This window comes from Falco peregrinus, chromosome 3, assembly GCF_023634155.1.
Source record: "Falco peregrinus isolate bFalPer1 chromosome 3, bFalPer1.pri, whole genome shotgun sequence".
In the NCBI taxonomy this organism is placed as follows: Eukaryota; Metazoa; Chordata; class Aves; order Falconiformes; family Falconidae; genus Falco; species Falco peregrinus.
In genome coordinates, this window is record NC_073723.1 from 118,883,731 (window position 1) to 118,895,864 (window position 12,134).

The 12,134-nt window shown below is 40.8% G+C and overlaps 1 protein-coding gene across 1 annotated transcript; it reads right to left on the bottom strand.

Annotated features, from left to right (window-relative positions):
- Positions 1–766: 766 nt before the first annotated feature.
- Positions 767–11,589, bottom strand: PSMB2 (proteasome 20S subunit beta 2). Its single transcript, XM_055799992.1, has 6 exons — positions 11,413–11,589; positions 9,137–9,259; positions 8,492–8,562; positions 3,486–3,648; positions 1,925–1,974; positions 767–997 (listed from the first exon to the last, which is right to left on the bottom strand). Exons 1-6 carry the CDS (start codon positions 11,501–11,503, stop codon positions 890–892), a joined length of 606 nt encoding a protein of 201 aa, XP_055655967.1. The 5' UTR covers positions 11,504–11,589; the 3' UTR covers positions 767–889.
- Positions 11,590–12,134: the final 545 nt, after the last annotated feature.

The following is a 12,134-nucleotide window of genomic DNA, read 5'->3' on the forward strand; positions in this document are numbered from 1 at the left end:
CAAGTATCAGCCACATGATAATTTTCTGAAGCTGTTCTGTGAATGGAGTTTTTATATGGAAGCATGATCTAGAGCCTAGACAGATCCGTGATTATTCTCATGGAAACAAAGCTCCAGCTAGCTGAAAGTAATTCAAAGACTTATGAAAAGTGTTGTGGTTTTATTTCTCATCCAACTGCTTTCATGCACTTCTAAATGTACAGACACATCAATTAAGATAAATCATGCAATTGATACATCAGTTTATATTTTAAATACTTAATGTAGTTATGAGCCTACTGTGCCAGCAGGCGAATATTCTTTCCTAGTAACAGAATCATGGCCAGGTGACTTAAAAGTGACACTAGCATCTTAAAATCCATTCTACTTGAAAAATCTTTTCTTTCACCTTTCACTTGGATTAGATTGAAACAAACAAAAGCAAATTAAGTCTTTGAAAACCTGATTGTTTTATACAGCAAACAGTGGTAACATCTTTGGAAAAATAAAGTAGACACTGTATGTTTAGCATGAAATACTTGCCTGACATTTGATGAACTTTAATTATGAGAGTGGATGACAGCACACAGCGTCATCCAGAAAATAAAAGTTATCAGTTTTCCCACACATTGGAAAACTTGGGGTGGGGGTGTAAAATCTCAGAACAGGAAAGAAAGATAAATAACCTGAACATGCACACATTACCAGTAAATCAAGTTTCACCTTCGCTGTGGAACAGTTTACTTAAATACTCTCAGGAAGGATCAGTGGAATGAAAAGATAAAACTGGCTATATAAATGTCAATCTTTATTCAATCTCCCAGTGCAGTACATGACTTGTGTACTTCAAATTATTAGAAAAAACCAAAAGTGAACAAAAAAGAAAACTGCTGAGGAAAGATCTCGGGGGTTAGGACATTGCTTTTGGAAGGGGTATATTGTCCACTTCATGGATGCCATCTTTGTCAATGAACCGGGCATTGAAAGAAGCCAGATTTAGGATGAAGCGTTTCTGAAGCTGTTCAACAAAAGACAGAAAGACAAAAAGAGATGAGATTCATTCAAGGCTTAAATAAAAGAGGAGAGCATAATTTAAGGGATATGCTGTTGCACATCAAAATTTCCATCCTGGTTCTAGTGACCTGAAATACTAGGAACTAGAGTTCCTGTATTTTTCCACTGTGCAGGAATCAGTTAACGCAAGTTTGTTCTCCGTTGTAAGACTATCCATATTAGACAAGCCTAGGCTACAAATGCAAAATACACAAGCCTGTTCACAAGGAAAACATTTAAGCAGGAAGGCTAGAGCAGGCTACAATTTAGGGCACAAAGTGCAGGTACCAAAAAGATAATTCAAACAGAACCTCTTTACAGTACTTCTTCCTGACATTTCCCCAGGTGTTTCTTCCCAGTTACATTCAATTCAACCTCTTAAGACAAGGATAAAGAATATCTTCCTACAGTAAGAGCCTCAGAGTCTGAAAGGTTATGTTTATGCTAAAATTGATCATGAACTTTAAGGTTAAATCTTTACCTCAGTTACATATCACTTCACAAGCTGGAACAGAAGTACACTTAGAAGTCTGTACTAGTTAAGTATAATACAAGTAACGGAAGGATTCTTGCATCGTGTTCAGTTCAGAAGAAACTTTAAAAGGAAAATGTCAAAGACTGTCTTTGCAAAGCATGGAAGAAGCAGAAGTAAAGAAAAGCAATTAAGCTTCAAGTTTACTTTCTGAAGGATGTGAACCATGCTAAGACAATGCAAGTGCCCACAAATCCCTTCCCTCAGTAGCTATTCCACATCTGGTCAATGTGCATTTATAACCCCTTCTGGCAAAGAACAGCAAAAAGATGTGACAAGAGGAACAGGAAAGTATCAGCAAATGAATGCAAACAAACATTCCTTTCTCAAGATCACAAGGGCCTAAGTCTGGCAACTCACCTCCTCTAGACATTTTTTTAGGAGCTCCACAGCTTCCTCACGTGTGATACCTGAAAGGGAAAACATCCACAGATTGATTTAATTAGAGGCCATCTCTCTCAACAGAAACTTTATTAAATTTAAACAACTTTTCAGCTGAGCACCAAAAACTCTCCTTCCCAGCTCACAGAAAACACTTTCCAGATGTACTGAGGATGCCCTGCACCGAAGCACTCACACTGCAACAAGCCATTGAGAATCGATTTGTTACACTGAATAGGAAGCATGACGGAATTTTGCCTCCCATGGCCAGGGACCGGGCTTCGGAGAAGTCCAGCCGTCTCTCTCCTTGAGTTTATTACAGTTTTAAATCAGCTCCATCTGTCCACAGCCGGCTGCAAGTCAGTGACAGTAGGCGGAGATTGGTTTTAGTGCTATGTTCCCTGCTGGGTATTAGTTTTAATAATAGGAAAGGCACGTGTGCGATGCCCCTGCTATTCTCACACATTAGGATAAAATCCAGCACTCCATAGGGATGACAAGCCATGACAATGTATTGTAGCTCACTATTTTTCCTCTTTTCACAAGGAATGGTGAAAAAGGAGCAGTGTAATTTGCAAGGGACATGACTAGAAAACAGCTAAGCTCTGTGCATTACACAAAACTGTGCAACTTCTAGAGTTTGTTCCAGACATGTATCCACTGTTCAAGTAGAAGTCCCATTAGAATAAAATTGTCAGTTTATAGCTACATTTCTTGCAGGAGACAGATGAAAGGATTACAAAGCAAACATCTCTCCTATGAGATTAAACTCAGCTTTGCACACAGGAGTAAAGTAGTTTTGTAGCTAAAGCCAAAGATGTCAGATTAACAATATTCCAAGCTTTGCATGTTTCCTCATCTGTAATGTGGCTGTGGGGCCATGTTTATTCCTTGGCAGTGTAAGAACTGGATTACAATTCTAAAATTAAAAACTTTAGACAGGTAGAGACGTGTAAAACAATTACGATCAACAGCTGCCACGTGCATAAAACTGTAAAACAAACCAACAAATCTTCATTGCCACCACTTCAGAGTACTGAAGACGGTCTTGCTCGGAATATCTTTTCACTAGTATGTTTTTTAATGTATCACACACAAATCCAAGATATGGAGCAATAGGATGTGGGACTGCCCTCTAAAGATTGATACTCTGGGAAAATGTACATGTCATAGCCAACAGAGAAGCAAGTAGAAGATAAAGTTATCAAAATGTTATTTATTAAAAACAGACCACTAGCAGCTAATGGTCCAGGAAAGTCTAGTCGAGTTTTAGAATAAATTGAAACTTCCTTCACTTACAGTCTGTTACGCTTTAAACAGGAAAACACTTTAAGGAGTTGACTAGTTTCATATTACTATTTCAGCAAAACCAGAAGGCAATCTTTAAAGCTACATTTATTCCAACAAAAAGTCAAGTTCAAATCTGTAGCACCACAGCAATTGTGCTGGACCATCTGATTCGGCAAACGTCAGTCTCTCAGTTTAAGCCTTTAATTTATTAATCGGCAACAGAATTTTCTTCTTCATAGATTCCACTTACTTGGCTTGTAATAGCGGTCAAGGATGCTGAGGGTAAGGAATGCACCATATCCATGTGCTGCAAAAGGAGCTTTAGCCAGAGCTGCAAGGTAATCCATGTAATAAAGGGCAGGACCCTCGTGGTCATCATAGCCAGCCAGGAGAAGGTTGACATGGTAAGGGGTCTGCAAACAGAAAGGATGTTTTCCTTAAGGCAGCCACACCCAAACCTTTGCATCTTAATTCCCCATGCCACCTACAGAACAGCAACACAGTCGATTTCACAATTCGTTACCATAAATGCTACTAGTAACTTCATCAATACTGTCTGCAGGAGATTACAGGTCTCAATCTAAAACCGATTTGATCTTTTAGTAATACGGAATGCATAAGCAAATAAAAACATAAAACTCTGATTCTCCTGAAAACTTGTGGGTTTGTGTTTTTGTTTTTTTTTTTAAAAAGCTTTCAAGGCACATTCAAACTTAAGAAAATTTTAATTATGTTTTCACACCAGATTCTTTCATGTCAACATAAAACTTGTGGATTTTTACTGTCAACATGTAAGCACAACGTGAACATTTTGCAGTTTATAAGAACGTCTTTGTTAATTTAGCATGCTCTTTTCTCAGTCCTACTACTATTAACCGTAGACCAGTTTAGCACATATGAAAGCTTACATACAGTGCAAACAGTTATATAGAGTGTTATGCCGTCTTGTTAATTGGCAGTTAGATTTTTTACTGCATGTACCAAGTTTAATCTTTAATATTAGGCTAACTCAACCAAGTGAATGAAGATCCAAGGAACTGGCTTATTTCTATTCAAAACTGACTAAGATACTGCAACATCACAATAGCAGTATCTTTTCTGTTTGGTTGGAAACAGTTTTCTTACGTTCTCAAATTTTACTTTGCTTTAGCTGCTGTCTTCTCTGATTCTTGTTTATGACTTCAGCAAAAGCCTATCAAATACGATTGAGAAATATCTACATCTTATCCAAAAAGACTATGTAACCGCATTAACAGAACCATGACTTTTTATTGTGCTGTACTTGCCAATTTAGCAACTCCTTAGCAGTTTCCTTCATGTTTTAAGTTTAGTGGTTCCACCATAACGAATAAAGCAGATGTCCCTATACATCTTCTCCCAAGATGTGTACTTTATAAGATCATGAAACATGCATGCACTGTATTATTTTTAAATGTAGGCTCAAAAGAAAGTGTTGGAATTGTATATATTTTTTAAAACAGCTTTTATATACTTCCAGTATTTTCATATCTAAAGAATGTTTCTTATTAAATTAATCATACTAACAGGGTATTTCTTAAAATGCTGGAAAGCCTAAATCAACAAAGCAACAAAATAGGAAAAAAAATGATGCAACTAACAATAGATTAAAACAAGCAAACACAATTTCACCCTAAAGCCAAAACATTAACTGTACCATAGGAAAAAGTTTATTTTAGTATAAGTACAGTGAATCTGCACTAAAAAAAAAAAAATAGAATCACAGAATACCATATTTTTACTTTCACCAGATATTAAGAAAGAATAAAGCAGGCTACAGTTATATATCAAACATATTACTGTAAATTGTGCGATTTAATCTTCAAAGCATTCAAGAATATTTGGAAACAAGTTACCATGCAGCTGTATTCTTTTAATTAGTCTGTATTTCATCATTTATTTATTCTGAAACATCACACAAGTTGATATTTAAGAGCCATGACACAAGATCACTCAAATTATTGTGTGACTTTGAATTACCAACATTGGCATATGCGAGATACTCAACCATAAATAAATGGTATTATACAGACTTAAACAAATCTGTTTTTCAGTTTTAAATTCTCCCGTTAATGGTCTATGGGACAACTTCTTAAAACTCAAATGTAAATAAAGTGCCCCCTATGCCTTGCTATTATTTGAGAAAGGCAGGATTTAAACATTAGAAAATATACATAATCTATTTATTACTTCCACAATTACAAACGAAATTTGCAGTCAGCACCCTAGTGCTGTCTTAGTGGGACTATCTCTACGCTGGGACTGGTATTCCTTGTACATCTCAAGCCTTTTGTCCATTTCAAAGGCAGCCTTGGCTTTCGTAACTAAATCCATGCCAACGGTTCTAAACTCCTTAGAAGACTGATGTGATTAAAGGGTGACCAAATGAGGGGATGACTGACACTCCAGGATAGAATTTTTTTCCCCAAAAAAAACCCCTTACCTTCCTATTAGAGGCAATATTTCTCATCCCAAGTACCTTTGCACTTTCTGCTGTTTGATTTAAAATACCTACAGCAATTAAGGTATGTGTGAAATTCTTCAGAATCTACAGCTGAAGAGAACAGTTGTGATAAATACACTGCAACAACAAGACTGGCAGTGGGAGGCTGGGCGGTGACAGGCAGCGGCGTGACATCTGGCGGAAGCCAAAGTCACAGCAAGGGGGGAAAAGGTGGGCGTGAGGAAGCATCCTGCCAAGCGTGGACAAGGACAGAGGAACTGCTAGTCTTTCTTTGGACTCAGGCCAGACCCTGTCACCTATAATTAAACATAGCATCACAACAAGAAGATGAACTCCATCATGTTTGGAGGGGCAGGGGGATATTTTCCTTACCACCACCACACAACCTCAGTACATGTTAAACGTACTAAACCTGGCACTTGATTCAGCAGGTGAATCAAGGGAGATGCTGCAGTAACTAACAGTGGAAGAGGAACTACAGCACCACTCACCTGCACAAAAGCCAGTTGGCTCCAAAGTAGTTTCTAGGTTTGCCTCAATTGCAACATATAAAATGAAATCAACAAAGATTCTTTTCAGATCCTACTCTAGAGCATAAACTCCAGGTTTTAAAATAAGCGATGTAATGAAGAACCGCATATTGACTATGCAGTAAAAGAAAAGAGCACAGTAACATAATGGCCTTAAGTTACAAGGCCAGCGTCACCACACTCGACACTTTCCACCAGAAGAACTTCTGAAGCACTGCCTTATGCGACACTCATCCCCAAGGTTATTGGGAACTTGGATGACTTTAGCTACAAGGTTCATGAATTAAATCAAACTAGATAACATAGTGAGGAACCCAGATGGTGAATAACAATGCAGATCAAGCTCTACTTTGGGCTGGGCCATGCCAACAGTATAATGCCTAAAAAGAAGTGTTAGCCACTTCCCTTCACATACCTGCTACCCTTCTGCAACAGAAGTGGCTTCACACAGTAAGTGGCAACAGAGCAACAAACTATCTTTTCCCCTACTAAACTTATTACTTCTAAATTATTTTCCTGCTACTAAGAGGTGGCAGTCACATGTTTTACCTTTTCATTTTTTATTTTTATCATCCACATAATTAAATTAGTAGCCTCCAGGAATCCTATATGCAATTTAAATAGACACAGAGAGCTAGTGCTAATCCTTCTGGTATCCCACAAAGCATGATGAAAATGTAACAAAATTCATGGGGGAAAATTCTGATGGCAAGGCTTGTATCATCAAACTCCAAATCCCACAAACAAATCATTAAGTGCTATGTTTAAAGAAGAAGGAAAAAAAAAAAAAAAAGGGAGTTCTCCCTACAGTATAGAGATCACTGTAGTGTGACAGTAGTGTCAGAGTGCGCCACTTGCTCCAGGGCATTGCCATCTGCAACAGAACATTTTGTCTCCGGTAAATAAACACATCTGCCTTTGCCAGTGTCCTCCCCACTGTGCTACCCATCTGGAGCAGGTGAGCTGGAAGACAGGCGTGGGCTCACAGGGAGGATCAGGCCTCAAGGGGCATGGCACAGAGGAAGACAACAACAATGCCACATCTAAGCCACATCCTGCTGGCCAAGCTTACCAAAAAGCCTCTTAAATTACTCCTGTTAGAGGTATGTTACATCGTATGCAAGATATGTCTGCCTCCACTTAAGCGGGCAGGACATCCAGTGTCAGCCTCGCCTACCCCATCTGTGCAGGTCATCAAGATGCCCTTGAGACAAGCCACCAGCACCAGGCAGCCGACAGCCATCTGGGCCTGGCACCAAGCAGCATTACTCCTTCACATCGACCTCAAAAACTGCACAGAGTTCCACAAAACATACACAGACCTTCCAAATCACATCCAAACAAAAGCTAAAGCAAGCAGCATCGCTGCCAACCATCATCTACCAACCATGCTTAATCCACATGGTTGGCTGGAGCCATTTAAACCAGGAGAGCAGCGTTTCACATACAAGACTGAGGCAGGACTCTGCACTGAGTTCTGACTTGCTCTAACCTCAGTAACTCGAAAACTTGCTACCTGCAGCTGTCATCCACGTCATTACAAGCCTATGCAGTATACTGTTAAAATAGCAGCACAATTTATCCCATGCCCTATCCCTGACAGAGATGTTCAACTTAATTCTCAACATCCTATTTCTCCTTTTCTTTCATATAGCACATCGAGAAGAATGCTAATGAAATGCTTCCTAACCTTGGGTCTTTAAAAATCCATTTGCCCCTTCATGACGTCTTTTTGTACCTTGAAAAAATTACTGTGAGGAAAAAATAAATAAATCAGTAACTGCAGTTTAGTAACTCAAAAATACAGCTCCAACTTGGATTTGATATTCACTGAAAGCCTCATGTTGCTGTTTACAAAAGGGACTTGTTTTGCTAAGTACATCAAACAGCTCTGCTCTATGAAATCATTTTCCAAGAAGATTAAACGGATTCAGTGCATTTGCATGAAAACTGACAACCTTATCTCGATGTTAAAGAGGCTTAATTCACTTTGCCGTTTGCAGTATTTGTGACAAAATGTTTATTGAGCCCAAGGCTGGAATTTTAAGACTATAGTTGTATCAGTTATTGATAAGTGATGTGATAAGTTTTTAAATAAGCAAATCAAGTTATATTTTAATAAAACGTCCTTTCATCAAAGTTAATTCATCACTGAAAATGGAACCTTTTTCATCAGACTCCATTACTTCAAAATGGAAATCTTCCCCTGTAAGCCTTTGCCAAAATCCTTCAGCTACTACTCACTCGACTCCGAAGATAGTCAGCTAGGTTTCGTCGTGTAAAGTTTGCAGCTGCAGTAGGAGACAATTCATAACCTGGAGAAGAAATGTGTGTATTTGAGAACAGTACAAATCCATATTCATGTTTCACCTTCTGACTTTCCATTCTATTTTGAAATAACAAGTTATTCTTTAGTGACAAAGTGTTACACCATTTGTCTAATTGCAGTTTATTCTCAAAACTACAAGCATGGAAAGGGCCCTCAAAATCCAGGTAGCTCATAGACCATTAAATTAAATAGCTTAAAAAACCTAAAACACTACTGGCACGTAGCTTGAATTTCAGTCCAGTTATCAGGAAAATTGGTAACAACTGTCATGCAATGGACATATTAAGAGAAATACAAATCTATTATTGTGTCACTTATATTGCAAACTGTTTAGCTGGGCTTTGGATAAAACTTTTGGCTTATACTATATAATCCAGTCTCTATTTCTTCATCCTGCCACCTTCATTATCACCTTTACTTGACAAAAAAAAAAATGCAGAAATCCTTAAAGCTAGAGAAGTTTTGAAAACAACACTTTGCACCAACATTCAGCTGTAAACTATACCTATCATTAACTCTGCTTCCAAACCCTGAGCAAGTAACTGTTCTACTTCACTCACCATTTCTCATTTTGTAGAGCTGAACATTTTTCTGGATGTATTCTGCAAACTGTACAGTGTCTCCAGCCTCCCCAACACACAGGAGTAAGATCTTTTCACTCATCTTAAACATTTTGTCATGGTCTAGGCAAAGAAAAATAACATTAAGAGCCACAGTCAAGAGAAAATAAATTATTCTGCCAGTGTCATAACATCATAACTTCTTTCAGAAGCAAGGAAGACACTTGGATAACTCCATTATGACCTGGAGCACTACCAAAACTCTTCCTAAGCAAACTCCAAAATTCAGCTTCTCAGTTGGTGGCACAGTACAAAAGACTCATTAAACACATCACCAAGACAAACAAAGCTGAAATGCACAAAGTGCTTCCTTCAGGAAGGGAGGCACTTCAGAAATACATGGTCTTTCTTACATAGAGACAAAGACTAAAACTTCACACAGAATACTACGTGCAAAGTTTAACATTATACGTGGTGCCTCCTGGGTTCACGAATAAGTTTTGCTCAGTGACCATTCTGCTTTACCTAAATTAACTGCATCAGAAGCAAATCTTAGGAAATCCAGAACAAAGTTCTTTGATAATTTTTGAGACAGTGCTGGATATCAGGAAGAGGGGATCATTTGACAATTTAGGTGAGTGAAGCTTTCAGAAACAAGTTTTTGCTTGTCATTACTTTTTGTTAAAAAAAATAATAATAATTTAAGTACTGATTTCAAATTATAAACATCCAACTGATATACATGGAAATTAAGGAACAGCAAGATACAGTTTTACTCATAACTGCAGCTTAAAAAAAACCTCATCTGTGTGTATTTGAGGGAATCCAAACTGTCGTTCTGACAACATTGAGGACAATTTTGTGCCACTCTAACACCTCAGTCTCATCTAATTAGAGCGGACTGGCACTCGGGTATCTGTGAGACAGAAAATTTCAAGTATCTGTTGGTGTGAAAGCCAGACCACTTCTCTGTACTGCTCTACAAAACAACACTAAACCTCCACCTCTGAATTTCACTTTTGGTTTACTCAATGCTGCTGAATAATCTCTGCTGCAAGACAGGTATAAAGTGTCACAATCCTCTAATAGGATTTCAAGAGTTACTGAAGTACCCAGGAGCTGCATGTCTTTAGAGTTCACGGAAGGCCGCTGACATTGATCAGCCTTTGCAATCTATTTACAAATCAAAGCAAATATTAGTAAATGCCAATATTCTAAACAAGTATCTGAAATCTGTGAGTTCCTCTCCCCCTCCAAAGACAAATAAATCCTATGTTGTAAGCATTATTTCCTTAAAGTTTATGATTAAATCTACTTGGAACCAACATTAACTTACAAAACATTGTTTACAGCGATCATACTTGTATTTTGCGTGTGCCACTGCCTTTCACAACCATCTTTTTCACGCTACTTAAACTTTCACATACCTGAAGTATTTCAGGTAAAAGCACTGCTATAACAGTCATGATTTTATGGGATGTTTATTAACACTGCAATCTAAGACTTTTCTTTAAAGAGCTTCTAATCCATGGGAAAAGATCACCACTCCTTGTAAACAAGCTTCAGTCCAGGTTATTGCAACAGTAGACTGAAAAAGTCTTTTTCGAGAACTTCAGAGGTACCCCCCAGTTGTAATACACCTGATAATCCCCCAGGTGTATTACTACATAAAGAAAGCAAAAACATTGCAGTTTGGCCCTTATGCCTTGTGCTACAAATTTCACTGATGCTTTTCCTTCCAGTATTTCCTTTTTCCCATTGACTACATTTTCCCAGTGACTTAGACAAAACCATTTAAGCTCACCAATCGTTAACCCTGTGCAGTTTTCTAACACATCCACATTCCGGTACAGAGCAGGGCTTGAGTTACCCAGCCAAGGCTTACATGAGCCGGTAAGTTAACATGACAACCCCACACAGTGCAGTTATACTGGCTCAGGCTCGGAAACCTTGCTCTGAGCAACCGGCCCCTTGAGACTCTGAGGGTCCCTCACTCTTGAGGGGCAGAGCCCGCCCAGGAGCCCCTACAACGAATAAAACCTCAACTGAGACATTCCGCAGCGTTTACCGCCACCAAGACTGCTCTTTTAACAGGCTTTCCTCAACCGCGGTCACAACCGGAGACCCTGAGCACCATAACGCGTACGGGGAGCTCTGGCCGAAGCCCAGGGCCCCCCGCCGGGCCTGCCCAGGGGAGGGGAGGGCGCACGGCCGGCACAGCCTAACGGCCCCCCCCCCGCCGAAGCCACACGCGCCGCGCGGGCCTCGCCTCTCACCGTGCTTCATCTGGACGATGCTAGAGGCCGCCACCGTGTCGGCGGCCACCAGGACGTAGTCGGGGCCCTGGATGCCGATGAGGTACTCCATGGCGGGCCGCGCTCCGCCGTTCCCTCAGGCCGCGCCGTGACACAGCGAAGCGCCGCCACCCCTGAACCCGCGCAAGCGCCGGCGCGCCCTGATGACGCCACCGCTCGCGAGAGCCGCGCGCCGCGGGGAGGGGTCACGTGGCGTGGCCCGGCGGCGGCCCGAGGCGATGGCGGGGTCCTGAGGCGATGGCCGCAGCCGGGCGGGGAACGGGCCGCCGCTGTACCCTCGCTTCCCCATTTTGTAGCCCCTAGTTACAGGGGCGTCCCTAACGATCCGGGGGGGCGGCATTTGGGAGGGGCACGGATACGGGCTGGCCTGTCTGCGCCTTGCGGGCTTCTGATGGAGCCCTCTCCCCCCGGGGGCCGCAGTCCGTGAGGAACGGAGCTCGGGGCTGAGCGGCCGGGGTGCTCCCACAGCGCTCTGCCCTGGGCCGGCACGCTGGCGTGCTCCATGACAGGGGTGCTCATGGCTCTGGGGGCGATGGGGCGGTCGGGTAGACCTGGATTTCCTGTCAGGCGGGTGTGCTGGGGTTTTGGTTTGGGGCAAAAATGCTGTCAGTGAGTGTCTGGCACCATTCCTCACCAAAACACAAGCGTTTTGGCTATGAAAATGCACAGTTCCAGGGCAGGGT